The sequence below is a fragment of the Misgurnus anguillicaudatus genome, chromosome 21, assembly GCF_027580225.2.
Source record: "Misgurnus anguillicaudatus chromosome 21, ASM2758022v2, whole genome shotgun sequence".
NCBI lineage: Eukaryota > Metazoa > Chordata > Actinopteri > Cypriniformes > Cobitidae > Misgurnus > Misgurnus anguillicaudatus.
The window spans coordinates 34,601,066-34,623,370 of NC_073357.2; the positions used below are offsets into that span (position 1 = coordinate 34,601,066).

At 36.5% G+C, this 22,305-nt stretch overlaps 3 protein-coding genes across 4 annotated transcripts in view; all 3 read right to left on the reverse strand.

The window, feature by feature from the left end:
- The window catches only part of uacab (uveal autoantigen with coiled-coil domains and ankyrin repeats b), a 40,123-nt gene extending 39,224 nt beyond the window's left edge, over positions 1 to 899 (reverse strand). Inside the window, exon 1 of the mRNA XM_055204264.2 lies at positions 660 to 899. Coding sequence (XP_055060239.2) covers positions 660 to 707 — 48 coding nt within the window. The 5' untranslated portion in view covers positions 708 to 899. The remainder of the gene's footprint in view (positions 1 to 659) is intronic.
- A 573-nt stretch (positions 900 to 1,472) lies between these two features.
- Positions 1,473 to 5,255, reverse strand: rxfp3.3a1 (relaxin family peptide receptor 3.3a1). The gene is given in 2 exon segments (XM_055204274.2): positions 1,473 to 4,269; positions 4,271 to 5,255. Coding segments are annotated over 2 exon segments (987 nt in total). The 5' UTR covers positions 5,036 to 5,255; the 3' UTR covers positions 1,473 to 4,047.
- A 2,716-nt stretch (positions 5,256 to 7,971) lies between these two features.
- Positions 7,972 to 22,305, reverse strand: part of pias1a (protein inhibitor of activated STAT, 1a) — a 44,909-nt gene continuing 30,575 nt past the window's right edge. For both annotated transcript variants that reach the window (XM_055204287.2, XM_055204300.2), the window contains exons 6-14: positions 21,812 to 21,946; positions 21,156 to 21,261; positions 17,192 to 17,265; positions 16,327 to 16,487; positions 15,650 to 15,780; positions 12,322 to 12,508; positions 12,050 to 12,189; positions 11,923 to 11,963; positions 7,972 to 11,818 (exon numbers count right to left, since the gene is read on the reverse strand). In XM_055204287.2, the coding sequence (XP_055060262.1) occupies positions 11,534 to 11,818; positions 11,923 to 11,963; positions 12,050 to 12,189; positions 12,322 to 12,508; positions 15,650 to 15,780; positions 16,327 to 16,487; positions 17,192 to 17,265; positions 21,156 to 21,261; positions 21,812 to 21,946 (1,260 nt within the window). In that variant the 3' untranslated portion in view covers positions 7,972 to 11,533. The remainder of the gene's footprint in view (positions 11,819 to 11,922; positions 11,964 to 12,049; positions 12,190 to 12,321; positions 12,509 to 15,649; positions 15,781 to 16,326; positions 16,488 to 17,191; positions 17,266 to 21,155; positions 21,262 to 21,811; positions 21,947 to 22,305) is intronic.

Sequence of the window (22,305 nt, forward strand, 5' to 3'; positions counted from 1 at the left end):
TGTGCTCTTAAATGATGAGTATACATGACATCACTTCCTAGCACAGTGAGATCCCTTCATCAAAACAAAACCCCTGAAAAGGGTTCAATAACTAACCCCCATGCAGTCTGCCATACTGTGTGCCAAGCTCTTTGACATGGAAATTAAAAAGGGGGTGGATTTCAAGTATTTGTTGCCATCAACAGCCACTGAATTAACATTTTTGTGGTATCTGCTATCATATTCACTTGTTTTTAAAGAAAGCACTTACAGCTTCAGTTTACAAAATATGATATTCTAATAGAAAGGAATCACAGGCCCCATTTCAGTCCGATCCACCAAAGATTTTACAACATAACTAAGAGGCAGGTTTAATAACATCATACCATAGATTTTCATTCATGTAGTACAAAAACTAAAATCCCCCATACAGCTTTTCTGGCTTATTCATGAACGTTAAACAGAATGAAGTGTCAAAAGATTTGCCGTAATCATCCGTGTACAGCCTTGCGAAACTCTTTAAAAACAACAATTAGTATATAACACACACGTGAAAACAAAGGATGGTACCTGTTGAGGGTGTTAACCGTGTAAACACATTAAAATGAGCAGTTTCGCTTCATAGGTTCCCATATAAGACAAGACAAAACAAGCAAATCTTAAGTAAACTCGTAACTTACGGTGATGGTAACTTCATGCTTTTTCAATCGGTACTTCAAACTCTTCATGTTTTCTCTCTTTGGTTGAATAAATAAACAGTAGCGTCTAGTTTAATATTTGAATACACTACAAGAACGGTTACGATTTACGGTCTTGTTTGATTACGCAAAAATAACTTTTAACGTCTGACAGGACACTGCGTTTTTCACCTGACGCGAAATCCACCACCAGGCTTATCTTGGACCTTTTTCCTGACTGACAAATCCGTAACCCAATAGTATTTAGGAATGTTAGAATAAATTATGTATAATCCAATCAGTCGTTAGAGGGGGATGGACTTCCTTATGGTCCTAGTAGCTTTTGAAATTGTAGCAGGGAACAACAGGAGATGCTAAATTGCGCGCTGACGCTTTCCTTACCTGGAAAAGGGCTGGACTTTGTATGATTGAGGAAAGTTAGTGTAAAAATTTTTTATGGCAAAATCTAAACACTCCTGTTTGGCGCTGAACAGTTCAGGAATATAAAGTGCATATTTGGTCAATTTATACACAGTATTTAGCTGTTATCATTATTTTATTTTATTTTTCAAAATATTATAAAGTATGGGTGTCTTAAAATGTGCATGCTAATGTACTGTGAAGCGATTTATATTTTGCTTGACTACTGAAATAAACAGTTAACTATAGTATGGGTCTGCTGTTTTATGCAAAACACAAAAAGTATAATCTGTGCTAGTCTTTCATTAAAAAACAGCAAACTTAATTTGTTTAGGATCTTTTTGATGAAAGTTTTATTACTGGTCATGCCACTCAAGAGATTTGTTGCCCTCTTCTGGCCTTCAGTAGAACAAATGAAACTGATGAATGAAGATTTTCAGCTTCTGTAGGAGTAAGTTAGATCACATACATTTTCTTTCACAATTTTTTTTATTTCATTTACGCATACTTGATTCCCCTTCATTATCTAAAGAAACTATTTGCATGGTAAAAATGTACAGTTTTGAGAAAATTTGTAATTATTGTCCGTAAGAGCATCATATTTTGCTGTTCAATAAATGTTAAATTTTCTTGCTTGTTAATACAGCACATTTAAATAAAATGAGAGGTTGCACTTTTCATAAATTTATGCTAAAGAAAATGTTGTCATTATAAACCTTGTCAAATACTAACAAAAATCACTGTAACAAACTATGATGTTGCCTGTTTGGTTTGCTTGAAAACTTCCATGGATTTAGCTGAAAACCTGTTCAGGAAATAAAAGTGAGTTATTCATGGGAAGAATTGTCCTTTTATAAACCCTCACGTCAACTATAGTGATTTAGCAGTACAAGAAAACATGTCAGATGCACTTAGAGTGTTTTGCGTCTAAACTCATCATATGCTGTACAGTTCAGTAACACCTGCAATATTCATGTTTTCGATGCTGTTTCAATGAGAGCAATACCACGTCAGTGAATACAATAATATTAATGGTGTGCATTAGTAGGTGACTTGTATCGTTCCACTTAGTAGCCTAATAGGAAGTCTTGTCCCCACAGGAAATCCTGGTAACAGTGGGGATCTGATTATATTAACACGCACACTGGGGTACAACACAGTGAATTTTATACTGACAAACATCCATAGGCAAACTAGTAGCCTGCATTTACACAGAACAGTACTGTAGTATAGTCAAAATCTGGAGAAAGGTCTTAAAGAGAACAAAAGTTAATACTGTACATCTGAAAGGGAATGTACCTGTTACAATAAAATTTTGTAGTACCAGTGGTTATTCTGTAGTAATAATAAATTCTTATCAATCATGCGTACACAAACAGCACCTTCATGCATTTTTTCCTAATCATGCAAACAAGTATTTAAATGGCATTTCATCCACATGTAAAATGACACCAGCAAACAGGCATATATTCATTTTCTTTCTACAGAATACTGCCACCTTTGGTCTGGCCTTGGGTGGGAAAATATTTGTATATAAAAAGATTTACTATTGACCAGATCGTTGCTCGTGGCCATGTGACGTATCATAACCAACATAAAATCATCAAGAACAACACCTCTAAGCGGAGTATCCATTAAAGGCTTCCTGTGTGTGTATGACTGTAAACAGCAACAGATGTACTGTCTTTTTTTAATTTTCAATTTCCCCGCAAATGACCATCATTAGCTCTCTGTGCAAGTGATTTAAAGCAACCAAAATTTAACAAGACGTTAAGCACTGACATCAGTTACGAACCCAACTGCCCTTTTTATGGATAATTAACCGCATGATGCCGCAAAGCTGTTATTTCTAAAAGATACTGTAACATATTTGGATGTGTGCAAGCAGACTGATATGGCCATGCCTGACAAAATGAAACATATTTCTAAGTAGCCTGATGTATTTGTATTCACAGAGATGATGGTGGTATCTCAAGCGCCTATAAGTGTGTGTCAGTAACTGGAAATGACACAAAACTGATAGGGACGTATATGGAAACACATGGTGAGAGTATAATCATTTACAATTTACAACCAGATTGTGGTCCCCTGGAAGAGATAAAGATAACGCAACTGAAAGAAAAGGAAATCAACAAATTGGACATACAACGGGATAGTTGGTATTCCAATTATTAATGAAATAAAGTTTGTAAATGTCCATATTGTTTGTGACCCAGTCTGTAAAAATCCAGCTAAAGTTTTTTTTTCCATTCACTGTTTTCATAAAATCATACATAATGTAAAGGACATTCTGTAAAATATAGCCTATTAATATTGACTGAGTAAGGTCATGTCAAAGATTGACATCACTGTGAAATCAATGAATGTTCCTAAACTCATAATTAGATTAAAAGTATTAAGCCTTGATTTCACAGACAGTGTCACATTATTATTTTAATCTAAAAAACCTGCAAATTGTTTGTGAGGATTTACTTTTCTATTCTGCATGAGAATTAAAGAATTGTATAACAAATATCAGATATAAACTCTCAGAAATAAAGGTACAAGGTACAAAAGTTGTCACCGGGGCGGTACATTTTCAAAAAGTACACTTTTGTACTAATAGGTACATATCTGTACCAAAATGGACCTTTTAAAAAGGTACCGCCTGTTTTTTCTGGGAGTGTAATAGATTCAATTGCCATTCAAAAGTAAATGGCATACAGTAATTGAATGGGAAAATACATTCCCTTTTTTTACTAAATTCAATTTGTTGTGGTTTTTTATAGGCAATGTACTTTACTGCAATAATAGGGAAACACTTGGAAGAGTTTCACACATAATACAACGTTGAAATATAGCGGCATAAATACATTATGACACAAGCAGTTATATTATTTCACAGTCAAGAAACTAGATTTTGCCGTACTGTTAATAGAAATACCATCTTTTTCTTTTGCTTTTGAGGAGCATGAATTCAAGTTCAACACAGTCAGACCCGCAGAAACAGGTCCTTAATTTTTTTCCTAAACTCTTTTCTCATGAGACAGTAAATAAGTGGATTTAAACAGCTGTTTGCGTGCGCCAAGCACACAGTCACTGGAAATACATAGGTATGAACGATATAGTAAGCTTTATCCCAGTGCACTGCATTCAATTTGACCAGCACGCCCCAAAACGTTATGGCATGATTGGGCATCCAGCAGAAAAAAAAACGACAGCACCACAATGGTGACGGACTTTGTGACTTGCGTTCGTCGTTTTGAATTTTGCTTCATGCTGCGCTGTCTGATGAGCCTCAACAGCAGCAGGTAACTAACTGAAACTATTGCCATTGGTATAACAAACGCGATCAGTATTTTCTGGAGATGATAGACCGCCAACCAGTGCTGTCCGTCAGGGAATCGCAATAAACAAAGTTTTTCGCCGGCCACGTTATTGACTGTTGAGAAGATGGATGTTGGCGCTGTGGCTACGGTAGCCAGAGACCAGAGGATGACGCTGACCCACTTGATGGAGCAACTGGTTTGTCTGGTGCTGTCCTTGAGCGCCGATGCCACTGACCAGTACCGAGTGACGCTCATGGCGGTCAGAAAGAAGACACTGGCGTACATGTTCATCACCGTCACTGAAAGTACGATCTTACACATGGCGTCTCCAAACGGCCAGCTGAAGTCCAGTGCGGTATCCGCGGCCCAGAAAGGCAAAGTTAGCACAAACTGAAAATCCGTTACGGCCAAATTGAGGATAAAATAGTTGATTTTTGATTTGCGTGTCTCTTGTGTCACGCGAATAAAGAAGAAGACCAGCAGGTTCCCGATTAAACCTACGACGCAAACAACGGAGTAAGTGATGGAGATTATAAATCTCAGCACTAGGCTTTCATCGGCAGTCACATCAATGTCTTCCAAGCTTTTGAAGCGCTCTCGATCACTGATGGATCTGTTCAGTACGCCGCTCTCATTGCTGTCTCCCATCATATCCACCGATTTAACAACTTCAACTTGCCCGTGACGAAAATAATATAGGCTTACACTAGAGATACATGTGCATAAAATTACTAGGTTTATTGTTTAAGGCTATTTACCTTATTGAGACCTTCTTACTGACCCCCAAATATCACACATCCTTAAACAATAATGACTCTTCAGAGAACACGCACAAGTTGTATTAGCACTGAGCACAGTGCGTCGTCGCTGTCGCGCGCTATGAATTTATATCAGGCGCGTTTTAAATGTCCCGCCTACCAAGCAACTGATTCGTCATCCCGTTTGACTGACAGAGTAATCGGTCATTCCGAATAAAGGTGTACAAAACATTCTCGAGTCGTTCGATTTTGCTATGTAAATTTTAAAAATAATAATTAAACATTATTAAATCCACCTCAAAAATATTATTTGTGTAAAAGGAAGTTAATTAGAGTTGAGATTTTAAATTATCCATTTATCTGTAGCAGATAGCCTACATGTGAAGTTAATATAACATCAGAAAAAAAATCTTAAATAAATAGCTTGATCAGTTTGGGTATTGATAATTTTGTAAAGCTAAACAGTATAGAAGTGCCGAGACAGCAGGTGCCTCTTTGTAAGCTTTTACTGCCATCTGCTGTTCAAGTGGCACATATAACACTAGGCCTACTTCATAGCTATTTTGTTATTATCGACAAAAGTGCTTAAATTTTAATAAGAGCAATAGATGGATAGAAGGTAAGACACATTTACCTAAATGAAAGACTGTAAAGTTGGCACACCATGACCCTTACGAAAATTAACCATGGTTTTACTACAGTTATGAACAAAAAAACATGGTTATTGTAGAAAAACCATAGTAACCACAAAATAATCATGGTTTTGACAACCATGGTTTCAAACACCATAGTTAAACCATGGTTAGTGTAGTAAAACCATGGTTTTGCTCATAGTAATCAATTGACCAAAAAACCATGGTTACTACACTTTTACCACAATAAAACCATGGTTAATTTTCGTAAGGGGAAGTTTAAACCGGAAATGAGGTATACGGGGATGGTAATATTGACTGCCCTAATACTCTGAGAAGTGATCTGAGCATGTCTCACATCTACAGTTATTGTATTTTTAAATTTGAATTTTGCAGATTTATAAAAGGTATACATAGTGCAAAAAAATAACACCTTAACCATCCCATTTTAGAGCTTACAAAACATTAAAGGGATAGTTCACCCAAAAATGAAAATTCTGTCATCACTCACGCTCATGTTGTTACAAACAGAGGTGTAAAAGTACTCAAAAATGTTACTCAAGTGAAAGTACAAGTACTTAGCGTAAACTTTACTCAATTATAAGTAAAAGTATCTGGCCAGAATCATATTGAGTAAAAGTAAAAAAAAAAACACATTAAAAATGTAAAAGTAACAGAAAAAATGAAAACCTGAGATTCTTGTTTAAACTTTTAATTTCTAAAAACTTAAAGTCGATGAACCACATAAAAGATTTTATCCTGCTTTACAACTGTTTGTATTTAATTGTTTTTAATTATCAAATGATAAGACTACTACCTAATTTCAGTATGCAACATGCTACTCAAAGATGTAAAACCTCAAATTTAACTTAAATTTTAAGCTCTATCAAGCCTCTCAAAGGCAACCGATGCTGGAAGAGGTGTATTAGACCTTGTTCACACTGTCAGTTTAAAACCTATTTTGATGCATATCCAATAGGAATCCAATCAAATTTTGAACGTGTGAACGGCCAAAAACCACATGAAATCCTAATCCGTTTGGATTTCCTATTCCGTTTCAGGCTACATCCAAAAATCCTTTTCCAATCGCATTTTCAGAAATCCATTTCAGTCTGACAACCCTGATCGCATTTCTGTAGCTTTTCGGTTACGTCATGCTGTCACGTCAGACGTCGAGGCAGCGTGACGTCATTGCCATAGAAACAGATAATCCCGAAAACGGGATTTAAACAGACTCTAAACAGTTGTGATACACAATGTGGACAGTGAGTCTGTCAAATTGGATATTCACCAAAATCAGATTTGGACTGACAGTGTGAACAAGGTTTTAGTCTTGATAAAGAGGCTACAAATAGCAGGGAACGGGTCACATGGGAACACACGTTGTGTTGTCGGTTTCAAGGAAGCGAAAAAATCTTCATCATCAGATGAACTGTTGGCCAATTCCTTAGTGTGGTCTGTAAAAAATAAGTACTTTTTGACTGTAAAAAAATTGTAAGGAAAATTAAAAAAAAAAAAAAAAATGTAATTAAGTAAAAGTATTGATTTTTAATTGTACTCAAGTAAAGCAAAAATCCTCAAAAATAATACTTAAGTACAGTAATAAAGTAAAATTACTCAAGTACTTTGAACCTCTGGTTACAAACCTGTATATATTTTTCTTTGTTTTGATGAATACAAAGGAAGATATTTTGAGAAATGTTTGTAACCAAACCATTCATGGACCCCATTTACTTCCATAGTATTTTTTTCCTACTGTGAGTCAATGGGGTCCACGAACAGTTTGGTTACAAAGATTCCTCAAAATATCTCCCTTCGTGTTCTTCAGAACAAAGAAATGTATACAGATTTGTAACAACATGAGAGTCATTAAACGATGAAAGAATTTTCATTTTTGGGTAACTATCCCTTTAAATAATATGTTAAGTGCTTTACTGATACAACATGAGAAAGACAACGGTGATAGAAGCTAACATATTAAATATAAATATAAAATCTTATTTATAACATCAGGAACAGTGTTAATTGCAAATGGGTGTATGTGTTGTTGAATAGGTTTATGTTGTGATAATCAAAAAATGAACAACCACCTGTTCAGGTAGGCTACTTAGTGTAGATTCTTTACTTTCCACATGTTGAATCTGACATTTATTACTGAGCAGAATGGCATTAAGATAATTCACTGTACGAACCAAAGTTAGCTCAATGCATTTTATTACATCTAAATGTCTACATAAACATGTAACATTCAATAGGTAAACAATTTCTTTCAATGCATGTAATAAATATTTTTTTTTCACTTAGTACTTTATACAAACTGACATTGGTCTAGTGTACAATATGTCTTCCACATCTTAAAAATCTTTTTTTTCTTCTTTCTAAAACATGCCACAGACACAGAGTGGATGAAGTTTAAGGCAGTGAGCATAGATGTCAGCTTACTGAAATGGAAAATAAAATAAATTTGGACCTTGACACCAAGTCCACTCGTAGCACAGCATCTAAAATATATAAATTATTTTGTTGTAATGTTGCGGATTCCACTTGAACACATAAATGCACATCACTGGAACATCCAAGGCTGTACAATTTTTGCCTTGTATCGTAACAAAAAACACTCATTCATACACATACACTCACACACGCGCACACACACTCCCTTTAATCACCATTACCAAAACTGATGAAAACTGTCATTATGTTCTGCTTGTGTCATTAAACCCAGATTGTTTAATCTCGTTAACAAACCTTGTCATTTACATAATGTCAAATCGAAACAATAAAAGACGAGAACTGTACATTTCAACATTTACTTGTTAAAATGTAAAGAGTCAACCATTAACACTGCTAGAGATTGAATAATAATAGCATATTTGGTATTCAGTATTACGCAATAACAGCATCCATATTTTTGTCCCCATGGCTGCTATCTTGTTCATTACTTGACCAATTACATTTCCAACCAATCAACTATGCAAGACACAATCAACTGATAGACACACTAAGCATATCTAACACTTTCAGGGGGAAAATATGAATTGATAAGAGGTTTAGAGAGAAATGAAAATAGAGTGAGACTTAAAGACTTATCGAGACTTAGCCCATCAAACAACGCTAAGCGTGATAGCTAAAGTTTGTCACACGCAATTACCCCATTTACAAACCTTAATACACTCGTAGAGGATGTCTGGTCAGCACATGGACCTCGGGAGTGCCACAGCAGCAAAGGCTTAGTGCTAAACACACACACGCGCGCACACACACACACGCACGCAGTCAGCCTGTTTCATATAAGCAGAAATTTAAAAAAAACTTTAGATGCTTTCTTCAAACAGAGCATCTCTCCAACACATTACTTCTTTTTACAACATAGGTACATGAAAGGACATATCAAACCTTAGCTACTCAATCAAATTGTTGTTTACAAACACTGAATTTGTAGAAGGGGGAAAGAGCTTCAAATGGGTGCCATGAGCTTCAGCCTACTATAGACGGTTTCAGAAGTAACAACATAAACAAACGGCTTTCGTGGAACAAACGTAACTTTCGGTAAAACTCTGCAAAGGATCAATAACTATAGAGTCCTTTTCAAGTCGTTTATTTCTGAAAACAAGTCAAATAAACAAATAGCAGTATTCTAAATCATAGCTAAAGCGTATCAAAAACTACACTGAGCTAACGTTACTGTTAAAATGTTTACTATATTACAGGGTTCCCACACCTTAGTTAACTTCAAATTCAAGGACTTTTCAAGGACTTTCCAGTTCCAAAACTTTCAAATTCAAGGACTAAATGTGGGGACACATTTCAAGTGAGAGCAAGGTTACATTGTGTTACCTTTTAAGATACATTGTTACAGTTCCCTTTCGAGGGAACTCGCGCTGCATCACTGCGGTGACACTTTGGGGACGCCTCCAGGGGTAAGTGCGTCTGAATGTGTATATAAAATTCAACCAATGGTGAGGCTTAACGACAAAGACAGGGTGACGTGGGAGCCAGGAAGTATATCGCTATCTGAAATATTGCCAAAGAAAGCGTTACAGGGAAGCAGGAAGTATGGCAAGGGAGACGCAGCGTCTCGTTCCCTCCTCAGGGAACAACAGTTACATACGTAACCCGAGACGTTTTGTCAAACACAATTATGCAAAAAATCATTTTGGTATGAATCAACATTCGCATACAGAAGATATAAGCATTTAAAGTGAACAGTTTAGTAGTGCTTAAAAAGTCTAAAATTTTATGATATTATCGTACAATACACAGGGAATAATATTGATTTTTTTCTTGCATAAAATAGATTCAAGCACTTTCAGTGACCTGTATCTATGTATGTGTATTTTCAAAAACTTTTCCTTTCAAAAAAGGATTTCAAGGACCCGTGGGAACCCTGTATTACGTATACAATCTTACAGAACGGCTCCCATCACATAGCGGTGATCCATGATCACCGTCTCCCCACGCATTTAGTAAACCAAAATATTTGTTATTTTCTTTGAGGTATTTGTTCCAAAGTTCAGTTTAGCCACTAGCCAGACCGTTAAACAAACAGACACCGGAAGTTAAGTTCAGTCCAGACGCGTAACTGCGACAACGCACGTAGGTCCGATGAAACCGTCTATAGGCTAAGCACAAGACATAACAGGCTCAGTCTTTCACACACAAATCACACTCACAAACAAGGCACACGTGACACAACAGCAGAAGAAATGAAGAGTGACTATAGGACCTCTTGCTCTTGTACAATACCAACAGTACCAAAAACAAATGACTCAACAGACAATTAAAGACTCAATTAAATGAGACTGGAGAATTGAGACAGACCTCAGTCACTGTTTGAGGTCTAACAAACCTCAATGAGCAAATATATGCTCACACCTTAACATCTGCGCCACTGCTAAATCTCCCAAAAATGCATTCCTTCTGAAACATGGAAGTAAGGTGTAGCGAAGGAAGTAAGGTAGAGAGGAAAGGATAGATAGAAAGAAAGAACAATCAAACATGGTAGCCGGCAGCAGAGGAAAGAGTAAATCCTTACTTTCCATACACGGTGTATGATTAAGTTCACTGAACTCACAAGCTCTCACTCTTGAAACTTCAACACTAAACAGTGTTCTTTTGGCATCGAGCAAGAAAAATATGAACAAAGCGGATGCAAATGTAGTTTAAAATGTCACGAATTATATTTCGCATAAGAATAATGAGGTCAGATATTGGCAATCCGTAACAATGCATTTACTTCCAGTTGGTAGAACGAAGGTGAAGGAATGTTTCTTAATGCCTCACGTAAAACACTAAACAAGATAATCCTGCTTGTTTGAAGGAAACACACAGCAATGACGGTTCACTGTGGCGCGGACTGTCAAGTCAAGTTTTGTTGGGAGGCAGTCCAAATACAGCCATTATTGTGCCCTGTGGAATCAGACGTAGTATGGAATACAGATGGGGATATTAAAAAGTTTTCACCGTATGTTAAAACGGAGCTGTGAAGGAAAAATATCTTCAGTTTTCAAAAGAGATAAAACTCAAACTAACTCAGCAAGCCGAAAAAAAAAAACTCTTTCAAGTTTACATATACATTAGATGGCTAGATAGATAGTTATATACAAAAGTGAAACAAAAAATATATTTGTTCTCTGTACACAGCAACGATTATCATCGTTTACAAAAACACCCTTCAGTCATCCTGTATGTCCTGTTTTTTTATCCCAATGTTTGGAAGTCTCTTCAGTCTAGTTCTCATGTGAGGATCTGGTCCCAGGTCAGTCTAACGAGATGACGTCTGATATGGAGCCATAAATAGCAGATGTAGGACCTGATTCTGAGGCGGGGCGGGGGGCTTGTGGGTGTCCCAGGCTGTCCCGCAGGCTGTTGGAAGAGACCAGGCTGCCGGTACTGCCGCCGTTGATAGGAGGGAGGGTGTTGCTTACGGGAGTGGAGGGTGGGTCCAGGAAAAGCTGAGATGAGCCATACGGGAGAAAACGACTCAAGAGGAGGTCATGATCTTCAGAAGCTGACGCAGCCGCTGCCATCACCATGTTGTAATGCTGGGAGACGCAAAGCAAAATTAAAACGAGTCAATACATTATATCGTCTGCTTTAATAGTCAGTAACAGTGGCTTGACACACGTGTGGATTGTGATTGTGTTACCTGATGATTATCCCCTTGTAAAAAAGGAAAAAAGTTGAGATCTGGAATGATAACACAGACAAATTAGCACAATCGTTTAAGAGCAAATATTCAACAGGAATCGTGTGATCTTGTTTGTGTGTTGTACCTGACAGGTCAGTGGGCGTGGAGTAGTAGTGGCGGTAGTCCTGAATTAGAGGGGGAGGTGGGGGAATGTAATTGGTGTCCACTTGTGGCATGCTGGGAGTTCGACTCACAGGAGATGCTTGTGAATGGAGATTCAGGACTCTGTGAACACACATACAGTACACAAACATCACAGTATTGACAAAGGACTGACTCGTACACCTTTAGAAATAAGATTAAACAAAGTAAACATTTTAAAACAGAAAAGGTTTTGTCTTTGAGATGATCATTTACCCTTTATCGATCTGAGGAGAGATGCTGGAGAGTGAAGGACAGCTTCTCTTCAGAGGGGGTTCTTCATCTTCCTCATCTTCAGATGAGCTGTCAAGAGTCAAATCGATCACTTCCACTTTTTTGTTGCTGCCTCCATTGTTGCCGTTTGTTTGCGAGTTCTGCTCTGGTACCGCTGTGTGACAGCCTCCTGATTACACATCAAACATACAGAAAAACACACGGGTCACATGAGTCTGATACAACAAAAATAAATAAAATACTACTTACTGCTTTAAGAATCATTCAATTGGGGACTAGATTAAAGCAACCTATGTCTTATTACTGTCAACTTGACACAGCAGGGGGCAGCACTTTTTTACGTGTATACTCGGCTTTAAATAAGAACTACTAGGATTAATAAAAATATCACCAATCCCTGAATATGCCCTAAAATGTTTTGTAATCTGATTGTACTGAGATGGTCTGAACTGTATGTGACTGCATCACACATGTTCACGCATACCAATTTGTCAAGGACTGCATTTCATATAAGCAGAAATTTAAAAACTTTAGATATTTTCTTCAAACAGAGCATCTCTCCAACACATTACACAACTGATTCCTGATGATTTACAAAATTTTACTTTTAATTGAAAAATATGGAAAAGCAAAATGTAGCACAGGTTATATTTGTAACACATTGAATAGGTCAAAATTTAAAATTAAAAAATTAATTATTTTTAATATGTTGCTATGGACTTCCTATGGACAACTTTAGGGGCCATGTCACAAGACTTTTTTAAGATGTAAAATAAAGCAATAAACCCCAAGAAGCAGTGGGTTACCAGTGCATTTTATAACAGCTAAGGGGCGTTGTTAGGCACGACGCGAAGTTGTTATAAAATGCACTGGTAACCCACTGCTTTGCAGGGTTTATGGCGTTTATAAAACGGTTACATCATATGTATAGCAGGGTTTCACATCATATGGAGAGCCAAATTTCAACAACCTATTTTCTCATGTGCTTGCAGAGAATGGTTTACCAAAAATAAGTTACTGGGTTGATCTTTTTCACATTTTCTAGGTTGATAGAAGCACTGGGGACCCAATCATAGCACTTAAACATGAAAAAAGTCAGATTTTCATGCCATGGCCCCTTTAATAATATATTTCCAGATTTTCAAATAGTTGTTTCTCGGCCAAATATTGTCCTATCTTAACAATATATCCTTCTGTACATCAATGGAAAGTGTATTTATTCAGCATTAAAGGAATATCAACAATTCTTAGTTAAGGTAATAAAATATTTTAATATTGAAAATGAGTAGACTATTCCTTTAAGATGATGTATAAATCTCAATTACAAAAAATGTTCCCTAATTACTAGTTTTGTGGTCCAGGGTCACATATATGGTGAAATTGTATTTCAAGTATAATTGAAAGCAACAAAGGCTGTTTCTCAATATGCGTTCTTCAGCAATCTTGCGTCCTTGTGTTCTTGCTCTACATCATCATTAACCATTGAAGTTCAATTACAATTCTCAAGAACACAAGTACAGAGGACGCATGAAAATACCCGGATGTGTTCTTGATATCGAGGATGCATGGAGTGCACACTTGCGTGCTGAAATCTGGGAAGGTCAGGTGACCAATAGGAAGATCGCACACATCTTAATTCTCACAAGTGCTTTCTGTGTTCTCGTGACCTTTTGAATTCGTTCTTCCAAGTCCGTTCTTGGAATTGAGAAACAGCCAAATTGGCTACACTTTCATGTTTTCTATTTAGTTTAATTCTGGTTATCTTCATGCTATGTTGTACAAAAAATTTGAGATCGACCGATACTCATTTTTTAAAACCGATACCGATAACAAATATTTGGATGCTTATGTGCCCGATAACTGATATGCTGAACCGATTTTTATTTACTGTTATACTTCTGTTTTTGACATAATTACTACAACACGACTGAACTGAACAAACCCTTATAATAATAATCATCATCACAATCACTCCCTCTTTGCATACAAAGTCATAAATAGAGGGGTCTGAAAGAGTGAAGAATAACATTATTTAAAGAATAATGTAGAAACTATATTCCCAATACATGGACCATTCCAAACACCCCTATCATTTCGTGAGAAATGGACTGATCCAAAGGTCGCGCTGGGGTTTCCAGGTAACGGAGCGGGAGAGAGAGAAAAGTATAGTGGAGTTGGCTGCATATTGTACATAGTTTATAGAGTAAAACAGGTGGATTAAGTGCCTTTTTTGGGATATAATATCTTTGTCTTGACCAGCAACCTGTAGCCTACAGCAATCCAACCAGTAGTAAGCAAAGAGATTTTACAAATAATATCACTGACTGGAATACTACATTCAGGAAAGTAATAAACAAAACGGCTTATATATCACTGAATTTCTTAACTGGTAATGTTATTTGATGTCAGAATAATTAATATTTTGTTGTTATAGCTTATGAAATGGCTGTTGACAGCACTGTTTATCTTTGCATTTACTCACGCATTAACTGTATCAAACTGTGACCGCTTGCAGAGGTAATAAATAATTAATTAATATCCACAGACATTTATTTAGATATTTTAGCAAAATAATGTTTATCTGGGAAATATAACTTAGGGTAAATCTTGTTAAAAGTTAGCTACATGTGGTGGCTGTGCTTCAGCCTTCAACCCCGGTAACTTAAGTGAACACCAATATGAACGTGATTTTACGATGCTAATGATAAGCATAAATAAAAAAACAAACAAATTTAATTTAGCGTTTTTAATTCCATAAAGCATTAGTTCATGGTTGTTTTATTCATGCAAAGCTACGTCGTTATTGGGAGCGGATTTTATGGATCAGCGTGACTCTGTGAGTTCGTCTCTATTCTTGGACAAGCTGCATACATTGCTTTTAATATATCAACTTATTTACCATAACATACATTAATGCACAAATAAGATGTGTTATAAATGCCTGATATGCAAAGTAAGTATACTCAAAGACCTTTTAATGAAGTCGCGTCACTCCACCTTCATATTTGCTGTGCATGCTGCTGCTGTGAGCTCCTCTCCTCAGATGCGTTCAGCGCGCAATTCTCAATTCTCTCGTTTATCGGTCAATCCGATATTACAAAACCGATATCCGATCATCGGAAAATGCTCAAGTATCGGGGAAAATATCGGAAAATGGATATATCGGTCGATCGCTACAAAAAATACAAACTAAACTGGAATATTATTAATGACTATGACTGATTCCCAAATATCAAGAAAGGAAAAACCTAACTGTTCCCAAAAAATTAGGAGCAGCATGTAGGGATAATGAGCAGTAAATGAAACTTGCCATCCATGCCATTGTATGAAGCAGATACTTCCTGCACTTCCTTTTTCGACCTCATGGGGGCCCAGTTGCCATCTTCCTTAAACTGGATTTCATCACAATCTAAACAGCTGTTCAATATCTCCATAAATAACCTAAAGAATAATACAGGTGTGTGAGAACAGAAAAATGGTAGAAAGGAAGATGGAAAACCAGAAAGAGGGAATAAAGATAAAGAAGCGACATTGAAAGCATTATCTACTCTACTGTAGTCACTGATGCAGTTGTACAATTTGATGCAAATGTCAAACTTATAATAGAATGTATTGCACGTATTTATCATGCAGATCAAATGTTTATGTAAATGACACTGTTTGACTGGCAAATATAAATGATGTGCTAACAATTATAAAGATACTACTTGCATTCTTCAAGATTATGTGTGTTTTTCAAATCGATGAACAGATTCCTATGTAATACTATCAATAATAAGATTTTTTTTTAAATGACCAAAATGTAGGCATAATTTGTCATAACAAGACTGCTTTAATAATTTGTGCTGGTCATTGCATTACACAGCCAATTTTAACATTAACAAAATCACTTTAAAAAATATATCACGTACAGTAGGACATTTCACTTTGTAAACATCTGAATTTGCAGTTCTGTTTTACTGTTTTGCATGTATGTGTTAAACATACCCATCAATGATGAGGTGTTCATAGGGTGCTTTTTTGTCACAAACAGGACAAACCCACGTGGGTTTCTTTTCATTCATCTGGATGTAGAGCGTACCATCGAAACACTGCAGGTGTGAACACGTCAACGCTCGGCACGGAATCATCAGCCGCATCTTTCCCAGCTGTGTAATATAAGCAGAAGTGAAGACAATCATGAGAAAATAATTCACAAACACACACATACACACACAGAGATATAGGCAAAACACCCTGCATGGAAACATTTAGCCCTACACGCGTGCACGCACACACAATCATGTAGACAAAACACATCCTGCATGGAAAAAAAACTTATGAGCGCACCAGCACACACAGATGTGGGTTTGGAGACAGACGGTGAAATGAAAAGAAACAGGAGGATAAACATGAAGTAAGGTTATATAATCACTACAATATACAACTGATACTAAACAGCCTATTGTTTTAGACAGAGAGATGAATCACAGCAAACAAAAATTTCAATATGAAACTTCTTGGATATGAATCGTTTTTAATCAGTCTTTGCTCTACATGATGTTCAAAACAAAGACTATGAAAGATTCGTTTTTTTTAAACAGGTCATTGTAAGATTCATGGTCTCACGCCAAAAACACCATTCAGAGTCTATAAAAAGGTAAAACACATTAGCATTAGCTCAGCACGAAGTACATCTAATTTCACCCAACTCGTGACAATAGAAGAAAATAACTGCTAAGCACCAAAGTCCAATGCAGATAATAAAGGATCAAGTGGTTAAAAGATATCCAAGCATAGATATTCAAAACCATAAATTAAAACATGCATTTGTGTGTGTTTGACTAATTGACCTGACAAATAAGATGCTTACCGGACATAATAATGACACTCTTAGACTGGTGGTCGCAATTTCACTGTCAGGGTCTGCTGTTAGCTTTTCCTTTACTATAAAACATAAGCAAAAGCACATGTTACCACACATTCAAACACAAACAGAGAGAGAGAGCTTTACACCTGCATTGTTATTAATAAAAGTTACTAATATTTTTGCAAATAGATGGCCTGTGGGTCCACATTATATTCACTTGTATACAGCATTTGAAGAGCGCTAATAACTACAAAATGTACATGAGTCTGCTTCTCTGTGTTCACTATATCATTCTGCTTGGATCACAGCTGTGCTGATATGCGGTACAACAGCACTTCTACTCATGCTTTAGACGCTGGTTATTAAAAGACAAACACAACACAACCAGAAACTTGCTTTGACATTACAATTCATACTAAATCAAAAAATAATAAAAAACAGTATCTAAAGGTGCAATGTGGAATTTTCAGAAGGATCTATGCGATAAAATATACATACCTATATTAGTAGTGGTGTATAAAGACCTTACATAATGATCTGTATTGTTTTTATTACTTTAGAATGAGTCGTTTTTATCTACATATACCGCAGGTCTCCTTACATGGTAGTCGCCGTCATGTTTCTACAGTAGCCATAAATAGAAAAACTGTTTTACAAAGCGCCACTACATTGTCTGAGACGATGACATGTTTGTCCTGTGGCAGCTACCGTAGGTTCTGTACGCATTTTGAAATTGAGCTTGGTTGCAATTCGCAATCTTACCACTAGATGCTGTAGAAAATCCCACACTGGACTTTTAAAGGTACACTCCACTTTAAAAAAAATATATACTCATTGTCCAGCTCCCCTAGAGTAGGCTTGCTGCGATAGTCGGTGAAACGGTGATAACCGGTGCTTCAGCCTCTCACCGGTTAGATCACTTGCCCACCGCGACACCGTCTATCACTGTCGTTTTGATATTTTCGTGTAATAAAATCATTTAGTTTCGTTAGAGAGAGCAAACACACAGCTGAATGTGTCTGCTGCCTGAATTCAGCGGAGCTGAAAGCGCGTCACGTCACAGAGCAGCAGGTGTCAGATTTCATTTATTCCTGAGTGTGCGAGGCAGGCTGACTGACATGACAATTGTTATAATATACATATATGATGTTTAATATAAGCGAGATTTTTTGTTGTTGTTGTGTTTTTCATCAAGAAAAATAATAAACCCATCATTCAAGCAGCAGTTTATGGAGAAGTAGCCGGTTGCTTTGCTTGGGACTGGCGGGTTCTGTGAGAATTACCTGCGCACATTGACTCAATCACTTAATTAAACCAGTTGTTGTACTTGTATTGCACGCAAATTCATACGCGATTTAACGTAGCGTACGCAAGCACTGCATTTCAACAGTTGCGTAATTCAAAAGTGAAAGTAAAATGTGCACGTCTGCATGCGCATTTATAAGCCCCTCCCACCCGGTGATACCGGGATCACAGGGTTTGTGACGCGCCGATTAACCGGTGGGAAAATTCCTTCACTGCGGCAACCCTACCCTAGAGTTAAACATTTGATTTCTAGCATTTTGGAATCCATTCGGCTGATCTCCTGGTCTGGCGCTACCACTTTTAGCATAGCTTAGCACAATCCATTGAATCTGATTATTTTTCCTATTTAAAACTTGACTCTTCTGTAGTTACATTGTGTACTAAGCCCAAAAGAAAATTACAAGTAGGGCTGGGCGATATGACCCAAAAAATTATCGAGAAAATGGTTTCCATATCAGTCGATATTGATAATTATCATGATAAATAGCAAATCTTTATTCCTGTCAAATTTAAAGGCAGATTTTTGCTCCTGAATGAAAATTGTAAATGGTTTTAAACTACTTTTTATTAAGAACATGACACATACAAATACTAAAATCTTGTTTTAATGTTCAGGCATCTGTATTAAATGTAAATATATTTGTTATGAAATCAATACATTTCTGGCAGAGAAAGCAGCAGGCTACTGTCACTTTAAGACCCAAGACAGATTGCTTTAAGTTTCAATATACTGAGTAACATCCTGCTGTTTATGTTCACTTAAACAAAAAAGAAAACTTAGTTCAGTGATCACGCGTGTGTTATACATATACGAGCTATACACGCTGATAAATGGATGTCAAGAGCGTCATGTTGCTGAGGGAGCACACACTCATACACTATATTCACTGCAGTGGTGGATCTGCTGTTTTTCCTCAGTTTCCTGAATTTGTGAATGTTCTGTAAATACACTTTTAAAGCTGTGCGGATGTGTGCATGCGCAAGGCGGACACTGAATGAAATTACAGTATACTGCATCTATTGTGTCTGCTGTGTTTGACGAACCCTGTTTGCGCGTCCAACATTACACACAAGAAACTGTTTCCGTGCATTTGAATTCCGTGATTCCGTCCGCGTTATCCGCATCGCAAAAATCATAGGGCTCTACTAATAAGTGAATAACTTGCCTCATCTTCCACTCCATCAAGTCTAACCGACACTTTGATTGTAAACCAAGAGCACGTGCAGCATCCGGAAGTGCTTGCGCAACATTACGCACAGTGCGTAAACATTATCGATCACTTATCGAACTGTCCTTATCGTTTTATCGGAAAAGTTTATATTGGTAAAATTATCATTATCGAATTATCGCCCAGCACTAATTACAAGTTGTGATTTTCTAGGCTAGGAACTATACTCTCATTCTGCAGTAATAATCAAGGACTTAATTATTGTCCCCTGCCATTGAAAGTTACTAAGGGGACTGCGTGTAATATCATTGCACCTCCTGCAGCCATGTTACGGCAGCAAAGTCAGCAAAGTTTTATTAATACGCCAGAATGAGAGTATAGTTTCTAGCCGTATCTGCCTAGAAAATCACAACTTTTAATTTTCCGTCGGTCTTAGTACACAATGTAACTACAGAAGAGTTTAAAAGTTTTAAATAGGAATAATATCCAAACTCTTTGGTTATTTTTTAGCACGGTGCTAATGGTCTAATCAGAGTCAATGGATTATGCTAAGATATGCTAAAAGTGGTAGCGCCAGAACCGGAGATCAGCTTAATGGATCTCAAAATGGTAAAAATTAAATGTTTAACTCTAGGATAGCTGGAAAATTAGTATTTTAAAAAAAATTAATAATGTTATAACAGTTATGCTACAGAATTTGGTTGACCTGCCTTTAACAATCCCCCTTAGACAGTTTATAGCTTGCTGCTTAAAATTTAAATGTAACATGGAAAGTTCAAAGGGCAGACTAAAACAAACAGCAATCAGTGTAAATTAATACCATGATGCTGCATCTGTCAGCGATTACCATACTAGACACATTAATGCTTTAAGACGTCTGCTTTATCACACTGTATAAGCTAAAATGCTTACTAATTATGATAGGAATAGAACTGTCAATTTACAATTTATACCCGAGCACTACTGAATCTTTATAGGGTGGTTTCTCGGACAAGGATTAAGTTAAGACAGGACTAGGCCTTAGTTTAATTAGGAAACAACTAGTTTTAACAAACATGCCTTTACTAAAAACATTACCCGTGTGCATTTTGATGCAAAATAAAGGGCACTGAGGTATTTTAAGATATGTCAGTGCAAGATGTTTTCAGTTTGGACAGATCTAACATTTATTTTAGTCTAGGACTAGTCTTATCCCTTTCTGGGAAACCACCCCAATAAGCTTAAGAACTAGTCCACTAAGCATAATTTTCAGGATGTTTTATGAGATAAAATAAAACTTTAAAACCTTATAATTTTGTAGGCCATGATATTATTTATTATTGGGAAACAGACCGACAGACAGAAAAAAACAGACCTAGTTCTGTGTCAAATTAAACTAGACCTAAACAAAATGTATACATTGGCAATATAGGACATACATCTGCATTGTCAACTTGAGGTTAGAAAAAACCTTCAAGTCAAACTTCATTTGTATGGAGAGCATGTACACTTACTGAGTGCTCTGGAGTGATCTGGGTTTCTGATTCCTTTGGCTCGTAGCCTCTGCAGCAGAACTGTAGATGACAGCTGTTTGACCAGGTACACCGCCATAGAGTAACTCTGAGAAAACACAAACTCTATACATTACTACACATTCCATACTCCAATACAGCACTAAATAATACATCCATTAAAATTGTGCTTTATATTTTAGTAACATAAATTGTATGTCTTCTTATACAAATTCAAAATGCGATCCCAGTTCTTGGCTATTGTGTTGTGCTATAAAAGTCTACTGCTGTACTAGGCATCATTTATTTATAGTCTAAGGTCAGCTCTTACATCATGGTTTTATCAGTGACATATGAAAAGGTTCAAAAATAAAGAGCCCAGAAGGTTCAGCAAGAATGTATAACTCAAATAATTCTCTCAAGTCTCCTGAGCAATTCAGACAGCTTTTTGCTTGCTCACACAAGTTATATGATAAGTATTATGAAATTGATATGCTCGTGTAGTTATATTTTATGTATGAAAAAACAAGTTAGCTCAAAAGATGATCCATCTAAATATACTCATGTCTGCCTAGTTTTATCTCAGACATATTTTTAATGATCATCTTAACATTCACACCTTTATTATATAACTTAATTAAATTTAAGTATTCCCCTACCCGTCCAATTTCTGAGGTCCACGACACTACAATTGTGTTGGGGACTGTTGTGGACAGCCTGATCAGTGAGGTAATATTTATGGGTCTGCTGGGCCTCTTTGGTTCCACACCATTTTTGGTAGGAGGGAGATATCCCTGTTAAAAAAAAACAATAAGAAAAATCCATGTACTTACAATCAGAACAATACAAAATACAGTTTAACAGAAAATGTTAAAATCTTACAGTTTTTTTTAAGGTGCATACAAATTATACCATAAAACATAAAAAATTGCATAAATATGTTTGAAGGATTTCATCATTCATCAATTAGCTTAATGAGATGCACATTAACAGAGGTGTTTTGGCAGGTGCCAATGTTTGGCCAAATTTTGGCAAGAAAGCAAAGTGCCTCTCTAAAAATATGGATAAGTAAATTATCAGAATACAAAGAAACCAATTATGAAATATGAAATAGAACAAATAAAGTAAACAACTAAAACATCTGAACAAACAC